The following is a 14,027-nucleotide window of genomic DNA, read 5'->3' on the forward strand; positions in this document are numbered from 1 at the left end:
AGAGGGAGAACTGTGCAGCACCCCTTCAAGTGAAACTGGAGAAGGAACAGAAGGAGACCCTTCTGTTCCTCCTCCGGCTTCGCAGGACAGGTGCGTCGCTGAAGGGGCTCTGTGCAGATAAGGAGAGCTGCGCAGCACCCCTTCAGCGAAGCGGGAGGAGGAATGGAAGGGGCTCCGTTCCTCCTCCCGCTTCGCTGAAGGGGTGTTGCGCACCTCTACCTCTCTGTGCAGCGCCATTCACTCCATAAGACACGCTCACATTTCCCCTTATTTTATAGGTGCGTCTTATGGAGCGAGAAAGGTGTGTCTTACGGAGCAAAAAATACGGTAGATGCAAAAATGGTCTGATTCAGTATAGGGCCTGCTTCTATGTTCCTATGAACTGGGCTGCATACCCTCTGGTTCAAGGATGGGGTCTGTGTTCCTGGAATCTGTCTGTTAACTCTCTGCCCTCAATGAGCCTGCCCTCCCCGTCATCATGCACAGCGCCCTTTGCCCCTCCCTTCACGCACAGCTCCCGGCGGCGATCTTTCTTGACCGTCGGCCCGTCGCGGGCAGGATCCTGCGAGATCTGGATGGCCTCCTCAATGGCGGCCAACAGCCCATTGCCACCTTCACCCCGTAGGGCGGGGCCAAAACACTCAGGGCGCCGGATCAACAAGCGAACCACCACGTTGGCGTTCTCTTCCACACTCTCACCTGCGGGGAAGAAGGGAGAATGTTGCATGAACGGGGACAGGGAGGAAGGTTTCTGCATATACACATAAAATTGTAAGGCTATCGTCATATTGCAATTCGCATTGCCACCTAGAGAGGTGAGATGAAGGGGAGGGAGTTGGAGAGAGCTGGGAGGGGAGGTTTGGACAAACTGGAAGGGAGGTGTAAAGGGATGGGGGTCGTAAGGGAAGGGGGGTTGGCAAAGGGGTTGGTGCACAGGTAGGCTTGGTAACCGAAGCAAGCAGGCATCAGCCCCTAGTTCCACATATTTTTGCCACAGAAGCACCTGGTGGAAACTCTACTGTCTTCGTTATTTCAGCTTTGACTTGCTTCCACGAAGTAAGGATTATACAGTGGTACCTCGGGTTAAGTACTTAATTCGTTCCGGAGGTCCGTTCTTAACCTGAAACTGTTCTTAACCTGAAGCACCACTTTAGCTAATGGGGCCTCCTGCTGCCACTGCACCGCCGGAGCACGATTTCTGTTCTCATCCTGAAGCAAAGTTCTTAACCCGAGGTACTATTTCTGGGTTAGCGGAGTCTGTAACCTGAAGCGTATGTAACCTGAGGTACCACTGTATTTCTTATGTTTGTGGCACAAGGTTTAGAAATATGTGGGGTGTGCCCAGCGCCAGCTCAGAATCTGGTTGAAGTCTTGGAAGGGACATTGGAGGGGGAAAGAAAGGCTGGTCTGTCACATCTGTCGGGGCTGATGTGGCCCACTGGCTAGCGCATGTTCTAAGCATTATATACACGCCTCATCTCTTTCGTCAATCACTTGCTTCCCCCCCAAATTAACCCTGGGTCCACCTAACAAAATCTGCAGCAACCTATGTCCTGTGCAGGTTTTTTGCCAACCTGGTGCCTTCCAGAAGTTTTGGAGGACAACTGTCATCAGTTTAAAACATCTGGTGGGGACTCCAGGTTACCAGATGCTGCTCCAGTGCAACACCAACACAATGGTACCTATATCCAAATTTAGCAGCGACTCCTCCATTCTGGGAACCCGCCATTTTGAAGACACTGATGCCAGAGGAAGGCAGACTCCCCCCTAGAGCAAGCGAAATAATATAGGGGGCTGTGTTCCCTGGGTCAGCGAGTGATGAAGAGTGGACCCGCTCCTCTGGACCCTGAATTATCTGTGTAACCACCAGTGTTAAGAGCCCACCCACCGCCAAGCTCACCGTTGACGAAGACAGTGAAGCGCAGGAAGTCGAGGTAACGCTCGCCTCCACAGGGGTTCCAGCCAATGTCGGGGTATCCCTTGGAGAGCAGCATGGGGCAGCTCTGGAGGCCGGCCCCGGCTAGGTACGTCACCACCTGGGGAAGCAAGGGAGAGTGCAAGGCTGATGGCAAAGCTCCAGTTCTTCCATGCCTTTATCCACAGGGCATCCCCCCCCGATGGAGCAAAATGGTGGAGGACCAGATTCAAGACTGGGATAAGTCACCCTCATTTCCCTGGACTGAAAAGAAGGCTACGCTCATAACTACCGTATTTTTCGCTCTATAGGACGCACTTTTTCCCCCTCCAAAAATGAGGGGGAAATGTGTGTGCGTCCTATGGGGCGAATGCAGGCTTCAGGAAGCTATCTGCAAGCCTTCGGAGTGCGGCGGGAGTGCCCGCCGGGCTACGAAGGCTTGTGGATAGCAGCCTGCAGCCCGAAGCCCGGGGAGTGCAGCGCTGCGCACCCCGGCTTCAGGCAGCTATCCGCAAGCTTTCAGAGCCTGGCAGGCTTCGGGCAGCTATCCCCAGCGCTTGCCGCCGCTCCTGGACCTGTTCTGGGGGCTGGGGTCAGGGGAAGCTCGGGCTTCCTCCGCCCCAACCCCGCAGCTAAAAACGAAGCCGTGCGCAGCCTCTCCCGGCTGGAGAGGTTGTGCGTGGCTAAAGAGGAAACCAAGACAGCCAGCGGGATGGATCCCGCTGGCTGTCTTGGCTTCTTTGCTCTTTGGGGCTGGGGGGGGGGGGAATAAATATTTTTTTCTTTATTTCCCTCCCAAAAACTAGGTGTGCCCTATGGTCCAGTGCGCCCTTTAGAGCGAAAAATACGGTAACTGAAAAGACTCACAAACCACACAATAAGTAACTGCACATGAGTGACAGGTCTGCATTCATGAAATCAATAGGCAAGAAGAACGGAAGAGGAGTCCTTTAGCTGGATCCCATCCAGTCCAGCATCCTATTCTCACAGTGGCAAACCAGAAGCTCATATAAGCAGAACCAACACTCCATACTTCTGCTATTTCTGGCATTCAGAGGCAAACTGCATTCGACAGTGGACAGGATGTGTATTGATCCTGGCGTCATTTATGACCTTTAAATAGCTAGCTTCAGCATTGCTGCCCAGGAAAGGAAGAGAGGTGGGATGCAGTTGCTAAGCAACCGCAGAGGAGTTTACTCCCTCACCACTGGACAAAAAGGCTGCCTAGGCTGCTGCTGTGAAGGCAAGGAACAGCTAAGGGAACTGCCGCTCCCCATATGAACTGACCTGGACCCTACAATCATAATCTCACAACCTTCTTTGTGTGCGTCCTCTGCAAAAGGTCCAGAGGGCAGCAACACAAGAACGGGCCTTTTCTGCAGTGGCTCCCCACTTGTGGAATGTTCTCCCCAAGGAGACTTGCCAGGTGCCTTCATTGCAAGATCTTTAGGCACCAGGCAAAAATGTGCTTCTTCTCCCAGGCCTTTGGCTAATTAAACAATCCATGGCCTTTTAAAATGGAGAGGGGTATTGTTTTTGCTTGTTATTCTGGCATTCAATTTTTGGGTGTTTTTTTTATTGCAAATCGCCCTGTCATTCTCGGATGAAGAGCAGTACATTGGTAAAGGTAAAGGTAAAGGGACCCCTGACCGTTAGGTCCAGTTGTGGCCGACTCTGGGGTTGCGGCGCTCATCCCACTTTATTGGCCGAAGGAGCCGGCGTACAGCTTCCAGGTCATGTGGCCAGCATGACTAAGCCGCTTCTGGAGAACCAGAGCAGCGCACGGAAACGCCGTTTACCTTCCCGCCGGAGTGGTACCTATTTATCTACTTGCACTTTGATGTGCTTTCAAACTGCTAGGTTGGCAGGAGCAGGGACTGAGCAACGGGAGCTCACCCAGTCATGGGGATTCGAGCCACCAACCTTCTGATCGGCAAGTCCTAGGCTCTGTGGTTTAACCCACAGCACCACCCACGTCCCTTAGTACAATTTAATAAATGATGAAAATAATAAACGATAAGGGGGAAGTCAGCGATGTTTTTAGGCCCCATTTGGATTTCTGCACCACTGCCTTGGGTGCCACCACCTCTCATCTCTTCTCTCCCCTATCCCCCTGAGAGACAGAAAGAAAGAACACACACGCTTCACTTTCCCAAGTGGTCTGGGTAAAATGAATTCACATTCACCTTGAAAAGCACATAGAGGGGAAAGAGGAAGTGGTAAAGAGTGCCACTCTTGCCATTTGAGCTCTATGATATTGTCATAGAGAAAAGGTAACCACCCTCACCACCTCATGGGGACAGGGTTGAAAGCCTTTGCGGGCAGCAGAGGAAGACCTCAAGGATGCTGGGAAATGGACAGGAGGGCAGCAATATCATGGTTTTGGGGAGAGAGAAAGGAGAGGGGCAAATTTGGGGAAGGGGAGCAGTCTTCTTGTAGCTCGTATGCTGTTAATACCCAAAGCTGGTCCTGTGATAGGAATTTTGAGGTCTTAGATATATGGCAATGTTCATAACCGCACGTACATAGATCAGCACAGGAAGACCGACCTGAAGCCATTTTGATTCCTAAACTGAGCAAATGTTTTCTCTGCAAGGTCAAAGTGGAAAAGCCTCCCCATTGTCTTTTCCTTCACAAATCCTGTCTTAAGGGTATGTCTGTGTTTGAATAGGGTGTGAGCCTGTGACTTGGCCCAGGAACTAAGTATTTATCACTACAAAAGAATGGCCAGGCTACCCAGGCAATCCAATCAAGTAACCTGCCAGACAGGAGATAAACAACGACAGGAGAAAAACAACATTCAAATTTCTGTTTTAGACCGCCTTTTTTGTGATGTAGGTGTGATGTATCTGGAGGGTGGTCTTAGGTTACACCCCTTCTGTGATGTATGTATGATGTTTCTGGGGGTGGTCTTGATCTACAGGGTGGCAATTTCAAAAGTCTTTAGAAGGCCTTGCACACCTTTGTTCTGGGTCCTTTCTTGCTTGCGAGGGGAGCACCCTGTTGCAACAGATCAATAAAGATCAAGCTTACTAGCTGCTTTGCTTCTCAATATTCTCTGGTTGGCCTCTGTTATTTTCTCCTACCAATAGGGAACCTATGTAAGGACTCTGTATGGGCTCTTGGATACCCCATAAAGGGAAAAGGGCAATTTTTTATTTACAACAGTCCTTAGCCACACTCCACACCCACCCACCCACCCAGTCCTGTTTGGTACTTTCTGGCCATGCCTGTTACCTTCTCCAGGTCTTGCTCTTGCAAGGCCAGAGCCAGCTCGTTGTTGTCAATGACAGAAGCAGCTGCCACGTCCAAGGGTGTGGATCCGCGCATGCCTAGAGGAGCAAAGCAAACAGTAAGAACAGGCAGAACTCAAGGCCCAAGGGGCAGAGCATGGCCTGACAAAAGGGGACAGAGGAGTCACTGCCCTCAGAAGTTGTAGCTGGAATGACACAGCTTGGGTAGGTCTGTGCAAAAATTTTTAAAAAATCCAACTTTGAAAAAATCCAACAGTTTAATTTTTCAAAATGGGGTTTAATCCTCCCCTGCTAAAGAGGCATGGATAGATTTGCGGGGCGACATGCTTTCTCAATTTGTTTTAACTAGCATTAAATCAGAATTTCTCAGAACAGTGGAAGCGGACCAAAAAAATGGTTTGCCCTTCAGTTTTGACACCAGACACACATGGAAACGGAGGAGCAAATTTCACCTGTGTGAGAATATTTCTACATTTATGTTCATCAGCCAAACACCTGGTTAAAGAGAAACATTTCTGCTAGGGACCTAAAGATATATAATGAAGGGGCCAGGCGAGACTCCACAAATGGGGAGCCACAGCAGAAAAAGCCCATTCCCATCTTTGGACAGCTGATATCTGCTGTGTTCCTCCACACCCCAGCACCCCACTGCACTCCCCCAAACCTGCTCCAAAGCGCCCTTGCTCACCCAGCCCAATGCCACTGTTCTCCAGCAGGTAGCTGAGGTGGTCGAACATGGAGCGCTGGTTCTGGCGGCTGATGCGGCAGAAGTAGCACAGGAAACGGCAGCAATTGGTCACCATCTTGGGGAAGCGGATCTCCTGCTCAGCAAGGGACAAGGCGGCCTCCTTTAACAGCTTTGCTAAACACCCGCTTTGCCATCTCACCCACCCCACCCCTCTCCTGAAATATGGGGTAACGTTTTGATGAAGACGGCATTGCACGGCTGTTGCACGCACTTGCAGCGCACCAAGTCCACAATAAACACCCTGAGTGTGTGTGTGTGTTCAATTGGAGGGAGCTTTTTTTTAAAAAAAATGGGGTGCCTTCCTGTCAATAATGAAGCAGTTCATAGTCGCCCTGTATGGCCTGAAGGAGAGATGCATCACTTCAAACTGCTATTGGTGCTTCTCCTTTCCATGGGAATTGATCAAATAAGAGCTCTGAGTTCTTCAAAAGCTCCAGCGTTGGAAAAGTATTGAAGCAGTGAGTTCTTCCACTCTATTTTTTGAAGTATTTTTTTAGAATATAAAATCACATTGATTTTATGAAATCAAAATGGATGCCAAGAGCAGGAAACAGCAGCAGCCATGATGGAGGCTGTCTCTCCACATGTTAATAATAATAATAATAATAATAATAATAATAATAATAATAATATATTATTTGTACCCTGCACATCTGGCTGGGTTTCTCCAGCCACTCTGGGCAGCTTCCAACAAAGATTAAAAATACATTTAAAATGTCACACATTAAAAACTTCCCTGAACAGGGCTGCCTTCAGATGTCTTCTAAATGTCAGGTAGTTGTTTATCTCTTTGACATCTGATGAGAGGGCATTCCACAGGGTGGGCACCACCACCGAGAAGGCCCTCTGCCTGGTTCCCTGTAGCTTTGCTTCTCACAGTGAGAGAACCACCAGAAGGCCCTCGGCGCTGGATCTCAGCGTCCAGGTAGAACGATGGGGGTGGAGACACTCCTTCAGGTATACTGGGCCGAGGCCATTTAGGGCTTTAAAGGTCAGCACCATGCCTCCCTCCTCACAGAATGGCAGAAAGCATTTGATCCAATTATGGACCCTTTCACTCTCCTGCACTGAAGACCGCACCACCAACACCACCTCCTGCATCAACTTGTTGGGTGTGTGTGCAGCCATGAGCAGCCTTGAAAACGTGGGCCTGTGCTAGCCGAAAGCAAGCTTCCTTACCTTTGAATCTCCTCCTCCAAGCACATTCACCATCACCTCCATGACGGTCTCATGCATGCCCAGAGCCCTCATCAGGTTGGGGTGCTGGTAGAAGACCTTGTTGTTCATAATGTTGCTGCCAGGGGAAGACACAAGGGTGCAAGGCGCTGAGTACCGGAGAATGCAAGCCCACGATGCAAAGGACAGAGCAAGTGAAAGTAGAGGGGAGTCGGGAGTGTTTAAGGGGAAGAGCTTCAGACTGGGAGAACGGCCACCACCCTGGAAGGCTTTAAAAGAGGGTAGGACAAAAATGTGGAAGACTATCAATGGCTAGTAGCCATGATAGCGATGCTTTAAATGTATGGAGCGGACTTAGCCTCAGAGAGGGATGCTATCCCTGCAAATGGGCAGGAGTCAAAATCGGGGGGGGGGGGGTCATAGCTCATGGACAGAGCAGATGTTACGCAGGCATCTCAAGCAAGAAGTGGCCTCAGGCGAAGGGAGGCTTTCTCGTGGCGTAGTTACTAAAGCGATCTGCCATTATGAGGCAGACCTTGTTGCAAGATTTGCAGTCATAGGGAGGGTAAACCACTGTTCTGTTATCAGGTTTGGATCATAAATTTGAAAGGGCAATAACCCTCCCGGAAAGACTGATTTATGGTGCAACTGGTCTGGGAAACTTAAGGAGCGGACGCCTAGACTGTATTTCATCGGAACTGACTAAAATGGCGACTGCCGCTTGAACAGGACTTTTGAACTTTTGGATCTATGTGAGATGAATTACGGGAGAGCATTACAAAGTTCACACAGAAATATAAACAAGGCTGTTCCTTTCAACTCGCTTGTGGATACAACTCAGAGATTATTAAGAAGAAAAAGGATAACGACAAGGAGATGAGAAGATGGGACTGTGAACATCAAAGCAGCAGAAATATAAGATGACTGGACCCCTACCGAACTCGAAACATGGGTACCCCCCACAAAAAAATTAAAATTTGGTTAAATATTTGGACTTTGTGATATGTATTGGTATAATTTGGAATAATTAATATGATATGATTGGTTTGGTAAATGGAAATTTAATTAAATTTTTTTTTTTTAAGAGAAGGGGCCTCAGGCAGCAGGGAAGGATCCTTGCCTCAGACCTTGTAGAGCTCAGTACCAGACAAGATGAACCAAGATGGCTGAGTAATATGGAAATGTATTTCTGCAGCTCATTGGAGGTAACAGTTCCCTTTGAGCAGGAGCCGGGAACCCATGGAGCATGGAGGGGCTGCTTCGGGGTGGGATAAAGGAGGAGGCTACAGGAAGAGATGGAGGCACATACCCAATACTCTGTATCATCAGGTTCTCCTCCTCAGGCCCCATCTGGACGATGAGCAGTGAGCGGATCTGGCCCAGGCACTCCAGCAGGCTCATAGTGTCTTCCACAGAGTTGGCGTTGATGGTGTAGGCCTTGGGGAGGGCACGGATTAGCTCCCCAAGGCCGTCGTACTGCCGATGGAGAAGGCTGAACATGACCCTCACCAGCTCCGGGCTCTGGATGAAAGACTCTTGGGCCCAGTGAACCATGGTGTGCGAGATCAGCTCCTGCAGGGTGCCTGCATGGTTGGGGAGAGGGAGAATTGAGGTCTACTAGACCAGGTTTCCTCAACCTCGGCCCTCCAGGTGTTTTGAGACTACAGTTCCCATCATCCCTGCCCATGGGTCCTGCTAGCTGGGGATCATGGGAGTTGTAGGCCAAAAACATCTGGAGGGCCGAGGCTGAGGAAGCCTGTACTAGACAGCCTACAAGAGGCTGTAGTGCAAAACATCTGGAGGTCACAAAGCAGGCAAAGGACACTTCTTAAGAACATTAAAGAAATTTGCCTCCTCCTGACTCATGGCCATGATCCTCAACTCGCAGCAAGGTAAAGGGACCCCTGAGCATTAGGTCCAGTTGTGGCCCACTCTGGGGTTGCGGCGCTCATCTCACTTTATCGGCCGAGGGAGCCGGCGTACAGCTTCTGGGTCATGTGGCCAGCATGACCAAGCCGCTTCTGGCGAACCAGAGCAGCGAACGGAAACGCTGTTTACCTTCCCGCCAGAGTGGTACCTATTTATCTACTTGCACTTTGACGTGCTTTCGAACTGCTAGGTTGGCAGGTGCAGGGACCGAGCAACGGGAGCTCACCCCGTTGCGGGGATTCGAACCGCCGACCTTCTGATCGGCAAGTCCTAGGCTCTGTGGTTTAACCCACAGCGCCACCCGCGTCCCTATAACTCTCAGCAAAGTAGCCCCTTAATCACCCCTTTCCTTCCCCAACTCCACTCTTGCACCTACTGGGTTTTGGCTCCTCTTCTGCAGGCTGCTCTTCCTCCGTTTTCTCCTCCTTCTTGCGGAAGCTCGTTACCTTATCCACTAAGCCCATCAGCCGCCGGTAGAAGGACGTGTCTTCCTCCTCCTCCTCTTCTTCACCCTCCGACTGGATACCTGTTGGTGAACGTGCAGAGCTAATGAGCGCAAGTGTCAAAAAATGGGGGAAACCGGTCTGGTGCCCAAGCTAGCCAGGGTGTGTGGACAAGAACACACTGTGCAAGTGTGGACCTTGGCATCTGCAGCATCTTCACAACCCACACTTTCCGTTTGGATTTTCAGTGCGAGCTTCTAGCTTTCGTTCACCACAGGGATAAGCTGGGGAAGGTGTGGCTTACATCTACAGAATGGAACTCTCAGCACCCCTAAGAAACTACAACTCCCAGGATTCCTTGGGCGAAGCCCTGACTGTTTAAAGTGGCATCACAGCGCTTTAAATATATGGTGCAAATGTGTCCTGATGCTAGGGCAGGTGTCGGGAGCAGGTTAGCAATAACTCAGAAACTGTCAGCGACATCAATTCTTTATTCCAAGAAACAAAACAGCTCAGGCCTAGTGAGCCCAGCAACTCTTTCCAGTAGACCTTGCCCCAATAGCAGTTGTGAGGACTGAAGTCCACGCCTTCCCACAGCTTCCTAAGTCTCCTCCTTGCCCGGGTCCTTCCCAAGCAATCTGAGACTCTGATGCCTTGTCTGTCTTTGCTCTGCCCTCTTCACACCTCATCTGGTTCTGTGAGACCAAGGTTCCCTTGGGGGTTCCTCAGCTGGTGCTTCCTAGCACTCCTCTGCATCAAGCAGAGTGCAGAGTGGCTTTTAGTGTGCTTAGGGCTGGTAGGGGCAATGAAGAGGGTGCTCCTTACCACAGTGAGATAGCAAATCAGCGTGGAATTCCAGCAGTTCGTCCCGGATGTCTTCCGGCACCGGGCACTCCTCCTCATCAGCCCCATTCTTGAAGTGCAGCAGCATGTTGATCTGCAGAGGAAAGAAGACACAGGTTGCACTGGATGTGGGTTGCAAGCCTGGGCAGCTTTTGTCCCATGCTCCGTACAGCACTGCGGCGTTCACACAGGGTCCCCGGACATTTGACGGTCTATTGATCCCTCTGCCACCACTGTGATTGCTTCCCCGCTGCCACCAACCCGTTTCTCTCGGGTACACATGGAGTCCAGACAGTTGTTAACATTAAACCATTAAACATTCTTGTCAGTTTCTTAATCTTAGGTTCTTACCGTCCTATACCTTCCTAATAACTTCTAACTAATTATCCCATCTGTCTATCTGACTCCTTGTAACAGATTCTCTCACTCTCTCACATCAACTATCCCAACCCACAGACGTATCCTCACTCTCCCTTCTCTAACACCCGACTGACTACTTAACAACACTAACTCTAACTCCTCCCCTTGGATTCTCACTTGCCAATCACTTCACACTCATTTAACCCTTTCCTTATGACCCAGCATGATGTCACCTAGGAGGGCAAACGCCACAAGCACCTAGCACAGCAGTTCTCAACCTGTGGGTCCCCAGATGTTGTTGGACTACAACTCCCATCCCTGAGCTCTGGCCTTGCTAGCTAGGGGTGATGGGAGTTGTAGTTCAACAACATCTGGGGACCCACAGGTTGAGAAAGGCTGACCTAGCATCATGCTGGAGTTAAGTGATGAACGCTGCTAAGCAGAGAATCCAGGCCTTTTCTGTTGAATGTACTATGTCAGTCTTCCCCAACCTGGTGCCCTCCAGATGTTTTGCACTACAACTGCCTGGGGCTGATAGGAGTTACAGCTCGTCACACCGGGAGGGCATCAGGTGGGGAAAGGCTGTGCATTAGAAGAGCCTTTCCCTTGCTCTCAGTAAACCAATAGTTGCTCAGGATACAAATTTAGCAGAACAGCAAAACATCAAGCGCTGCACTGTAGGCCACTGACAGTGAGAACTTCATTCATTCATCATTCATCATTTTATTTGTATGCAGCCTTTCCATAGTAAAAACTGTTAGGATATTTCCGTTCCACCTTAAAAGGGAGCAGGATGTTTGTGTCACAGCCTGCGTAAGTTCCTGTCTCACAGGATGTTTATGCTATATGTTCCTTTCGTTTTCTCCTGTTTTGCCTGAGCAGTCGGAGCAGACGGTCATGTCTTCTTTTGTTCTGACCTACGCAAAATAAACTGTAAATATGCTGTCCTGCTTGTGCAACTTTTGCTGTGTGAATTCTGCTGTTAAGAGTGTGCACTAAGCCAGAGGCTTAGTGTCGCTAAATTGCTGATACTGCGTGACTACGGGAGGTCGATGGATCGTCCGGCAAGGAGCTTGGGGGCTAAGATGCACATTATCTCCCTGGCAGTATCCCAACAACAGGTTTCGGGCCCAGATTCACGGCACTTGCAGGGGAGTAAGACAGCGACAGACTGCTGAGGTATGTTGGAAAAGCGAAAGCAGAGGCTTTTCTGTTGCCGCGGCAGCCTCTTTGATGTCCGGCTGGCCTAATTGGCCTGGGAGCCGAGCCAAGCAGGCTTCGTGATTTATGGGTGCCAAGATAAGGAGTCTCTGAAGTGAAGAAGACTCACGGCTGACGTTAAGAGCTGGAATGGAGTTTTTCCAAGCCTCTGAAGCTGCTGAGTGCCCAAAGTTAAATCGGGACAATTATGAGACCTGGGCAAAATGGTGTGAGAGTTTGCTGCGTCAGTTTGGGTTGTGGCATACTGTATGTGAAGCCCCTCCAGTTCCTCTGACAGGGAGATGGGAGGCTCAGAATTCGAGAGCCATAGACGTAATAGTCTTGTCCGTCTCTCTGGAGGAAATTGCTACGCTAGCTGGCAACACGACTGCGCGTCAGATGTGGAATGCTTTGAAGATAGCCCATCTGCCAGTCATCCCAGCCCAGAGTTTGACTGCATCGGAGGTCCTGGCTGTTTCCCAGAATGCGAGTGAATGCAAGGATGCCGAGGGCACCGGTTGCAAGCTGCAGGGGGAGCTGACTGTGATGTCATCCCAGGCAGCATTCCAGCCTCCAGGGGGAGCCAAGGAGTCGGCAGCTGAGAGCTCTGTTTCCCATGGGAGCCAAGGTCAACTTTGCAGAGGCCGGAAGGCCAGAAGTAAACAAAGGAAAAAGCCTGCAGATGGCCCGAAGCAGAAGGGGGGTGAAAGGCCCACGCCAGTGGAAAACAAGGCTTTGTTTGCTGGCACAGCTTCACCAAAGGCTAAAGGCAAGTCTGATGGCCAGGAGCAGGGGGGCAAGCAGCAAAAGCCCACGCCAGTGGAAAACAAGGTTTTGTATGCTGGCACAGCTTCACCAAAGGCTAAAGGCAAGCTGCAAAAGCCCACGCCGGTGGGAAACAAGGCCAAGGCCAGGTTTGTTATTGACTCTGGGGCGACGCGCCATCTCACCAAAGACCGCCATCTGTTTATCTCCTTCACACCTCAAGATGGAGAGGTCCACCTGGTTGATGGAAGGACTTTGCAAGCTACAGGAGTTGGGACTGTGAAACTTGCAAGTTTGCATACTACCATCAGAGATGTACTTTTTGTTCCAGGAGCTGCGGACAATTTGATTAGTGTACCACAGCTGACTGGGCGTGGTTTTGAGGTTTCCTTCAAGAGGACTGTCTGTGTCATCAGAAAAGGCAAAGAGGACATGTGGCATGCAAAGTTGATGGATGGTTTGTTCTGTCTAACTTATGATGATGTTGCTGTGTCTAATGCTGATACTTGTTGTGTTGCACAAACTAACAAGGTTCTTCATGCAGGATGCATTCACGATGCACATAGAAGATTTTGTCACCTCTCTTGGCAAGCGCTAGCCAAGATGCCTGAGTTGGTTGAAGGTTTGGATATCAAACCTTGTAAATTTCACATGAAATGTGTATCTTGTGCAGAGAACAAGGTGAAGGTTGCTCCAAAAGGCAAGGAGTCTAGCAGGCAGGCTTCCAAACCCTACCAGCTAGTTCATGCAGACCTGGTTGGGCCTCTAGCGCCCTCTTTGGGAGGTGCAAGGTACTTCATGGTTCTAATTGATTCTTTTTCCAGGTACATTCATGTGTTTGTGCTCGAGCAGAAATCGCAAGCATTTCCTAGGTTCAAGGCATTCTGTGCTTGGTTGGAGAATGCTCATGGTAAACGTATTGGCTGTCTGTTTACTGATCGGGGCGGGGAGTTCACTTCTCAGCAGTTTGAAGCTTTCCTGACTGAGAAGGGAATCCAGCATGACTTATCAACGCCTAGATCGCCATGGATGAATGGGCTTGCGGAGAGAGCAAATCAAACGTTGCTGCAAGGAATAAAAACCTTGTTGCATGATGCCAACCTCCCTGAGAAGTTTTGGGGGGAGGCTCTCTCGAATTTTGTCTACACTTTTAATCGCAGACTGTCATCACCTATTGGCTGCACTCCCTATGAGAAAATGTTTGGTAAGAAACCTAACACCAAGCACTTGAGAATCTTTGGTTCTGACATGTGGGTACACACCCCACAAAGCAACAAGCTTGGGAAGCGTGGGGCACATGGTTTGTTCATGGGGTACGATAAAGGTGCATACAGAGTATGGATGACTAACTCAAAATCCATAAAGTTCACAAGGAGTGTTGAGTACAATCCTAA

At 50.0% G+C, this 14,027-nt stretch overlaps 1 protein-coding gene across 11 annotated transcripts in view; it reads right to left on the reverse strand.

Annotated features, from left to right (window-relative positions):
* RYR1 (ryanodine receptor 1) overlaps positions 1–14,027 on the reverse strand; it is a 228,207-nt gene that overhangs the window by 101,192 nt on the left and 112,988 nt on the right. For all 11 annotated transcript variants that reach the window (XM_083626671.1, XM_083626668.1, XM_083626667.1 and 8 more), the window contains exons 37-44: positions 10,291–10,402; positions 9,399–9,548; positions 8,403–8,676; positions 7,097–7,211; positions 5,858–5,990; positions 5,153–5,247; positions 1,901–2,036; positions 513–699 (exon numbers count right to left, since the gene is read on the reverse strand). In XM_083626671.1, coding sequence (XP_083482797.1) covers positions 513–699; positions 1,901–2,036; positions 5,153–5,247; positions 5,858–5,990; positions 7,097–7,211; positions 8,403–8,676; positions 9,399–9,548; positions 10,291–10,402 — 1,202 coding nt within the window. The remainder of the gene's footprint in view (positions 1–512; positions 700–1,900; positions 2,037–5,152; positions 5,248–5,857; positions 5,991–7,096; positions 7,212–8,402; positions 8,677–9,398; positions 9,549–10,290; positions 10,403–14,027) is intronic.

Source organism: Podarcis filfolensis (assembly GCF_964270895.1).
Source record: "Podarcis filfolensis genome assembly, chromosome: 8".
NCBI classification, from domain to species: Eukaryota; Metazoa; Chordata; class Lepidosauria; order Squamata; family Lacertidae; genus Podarcis; species Podarcis filfolensis.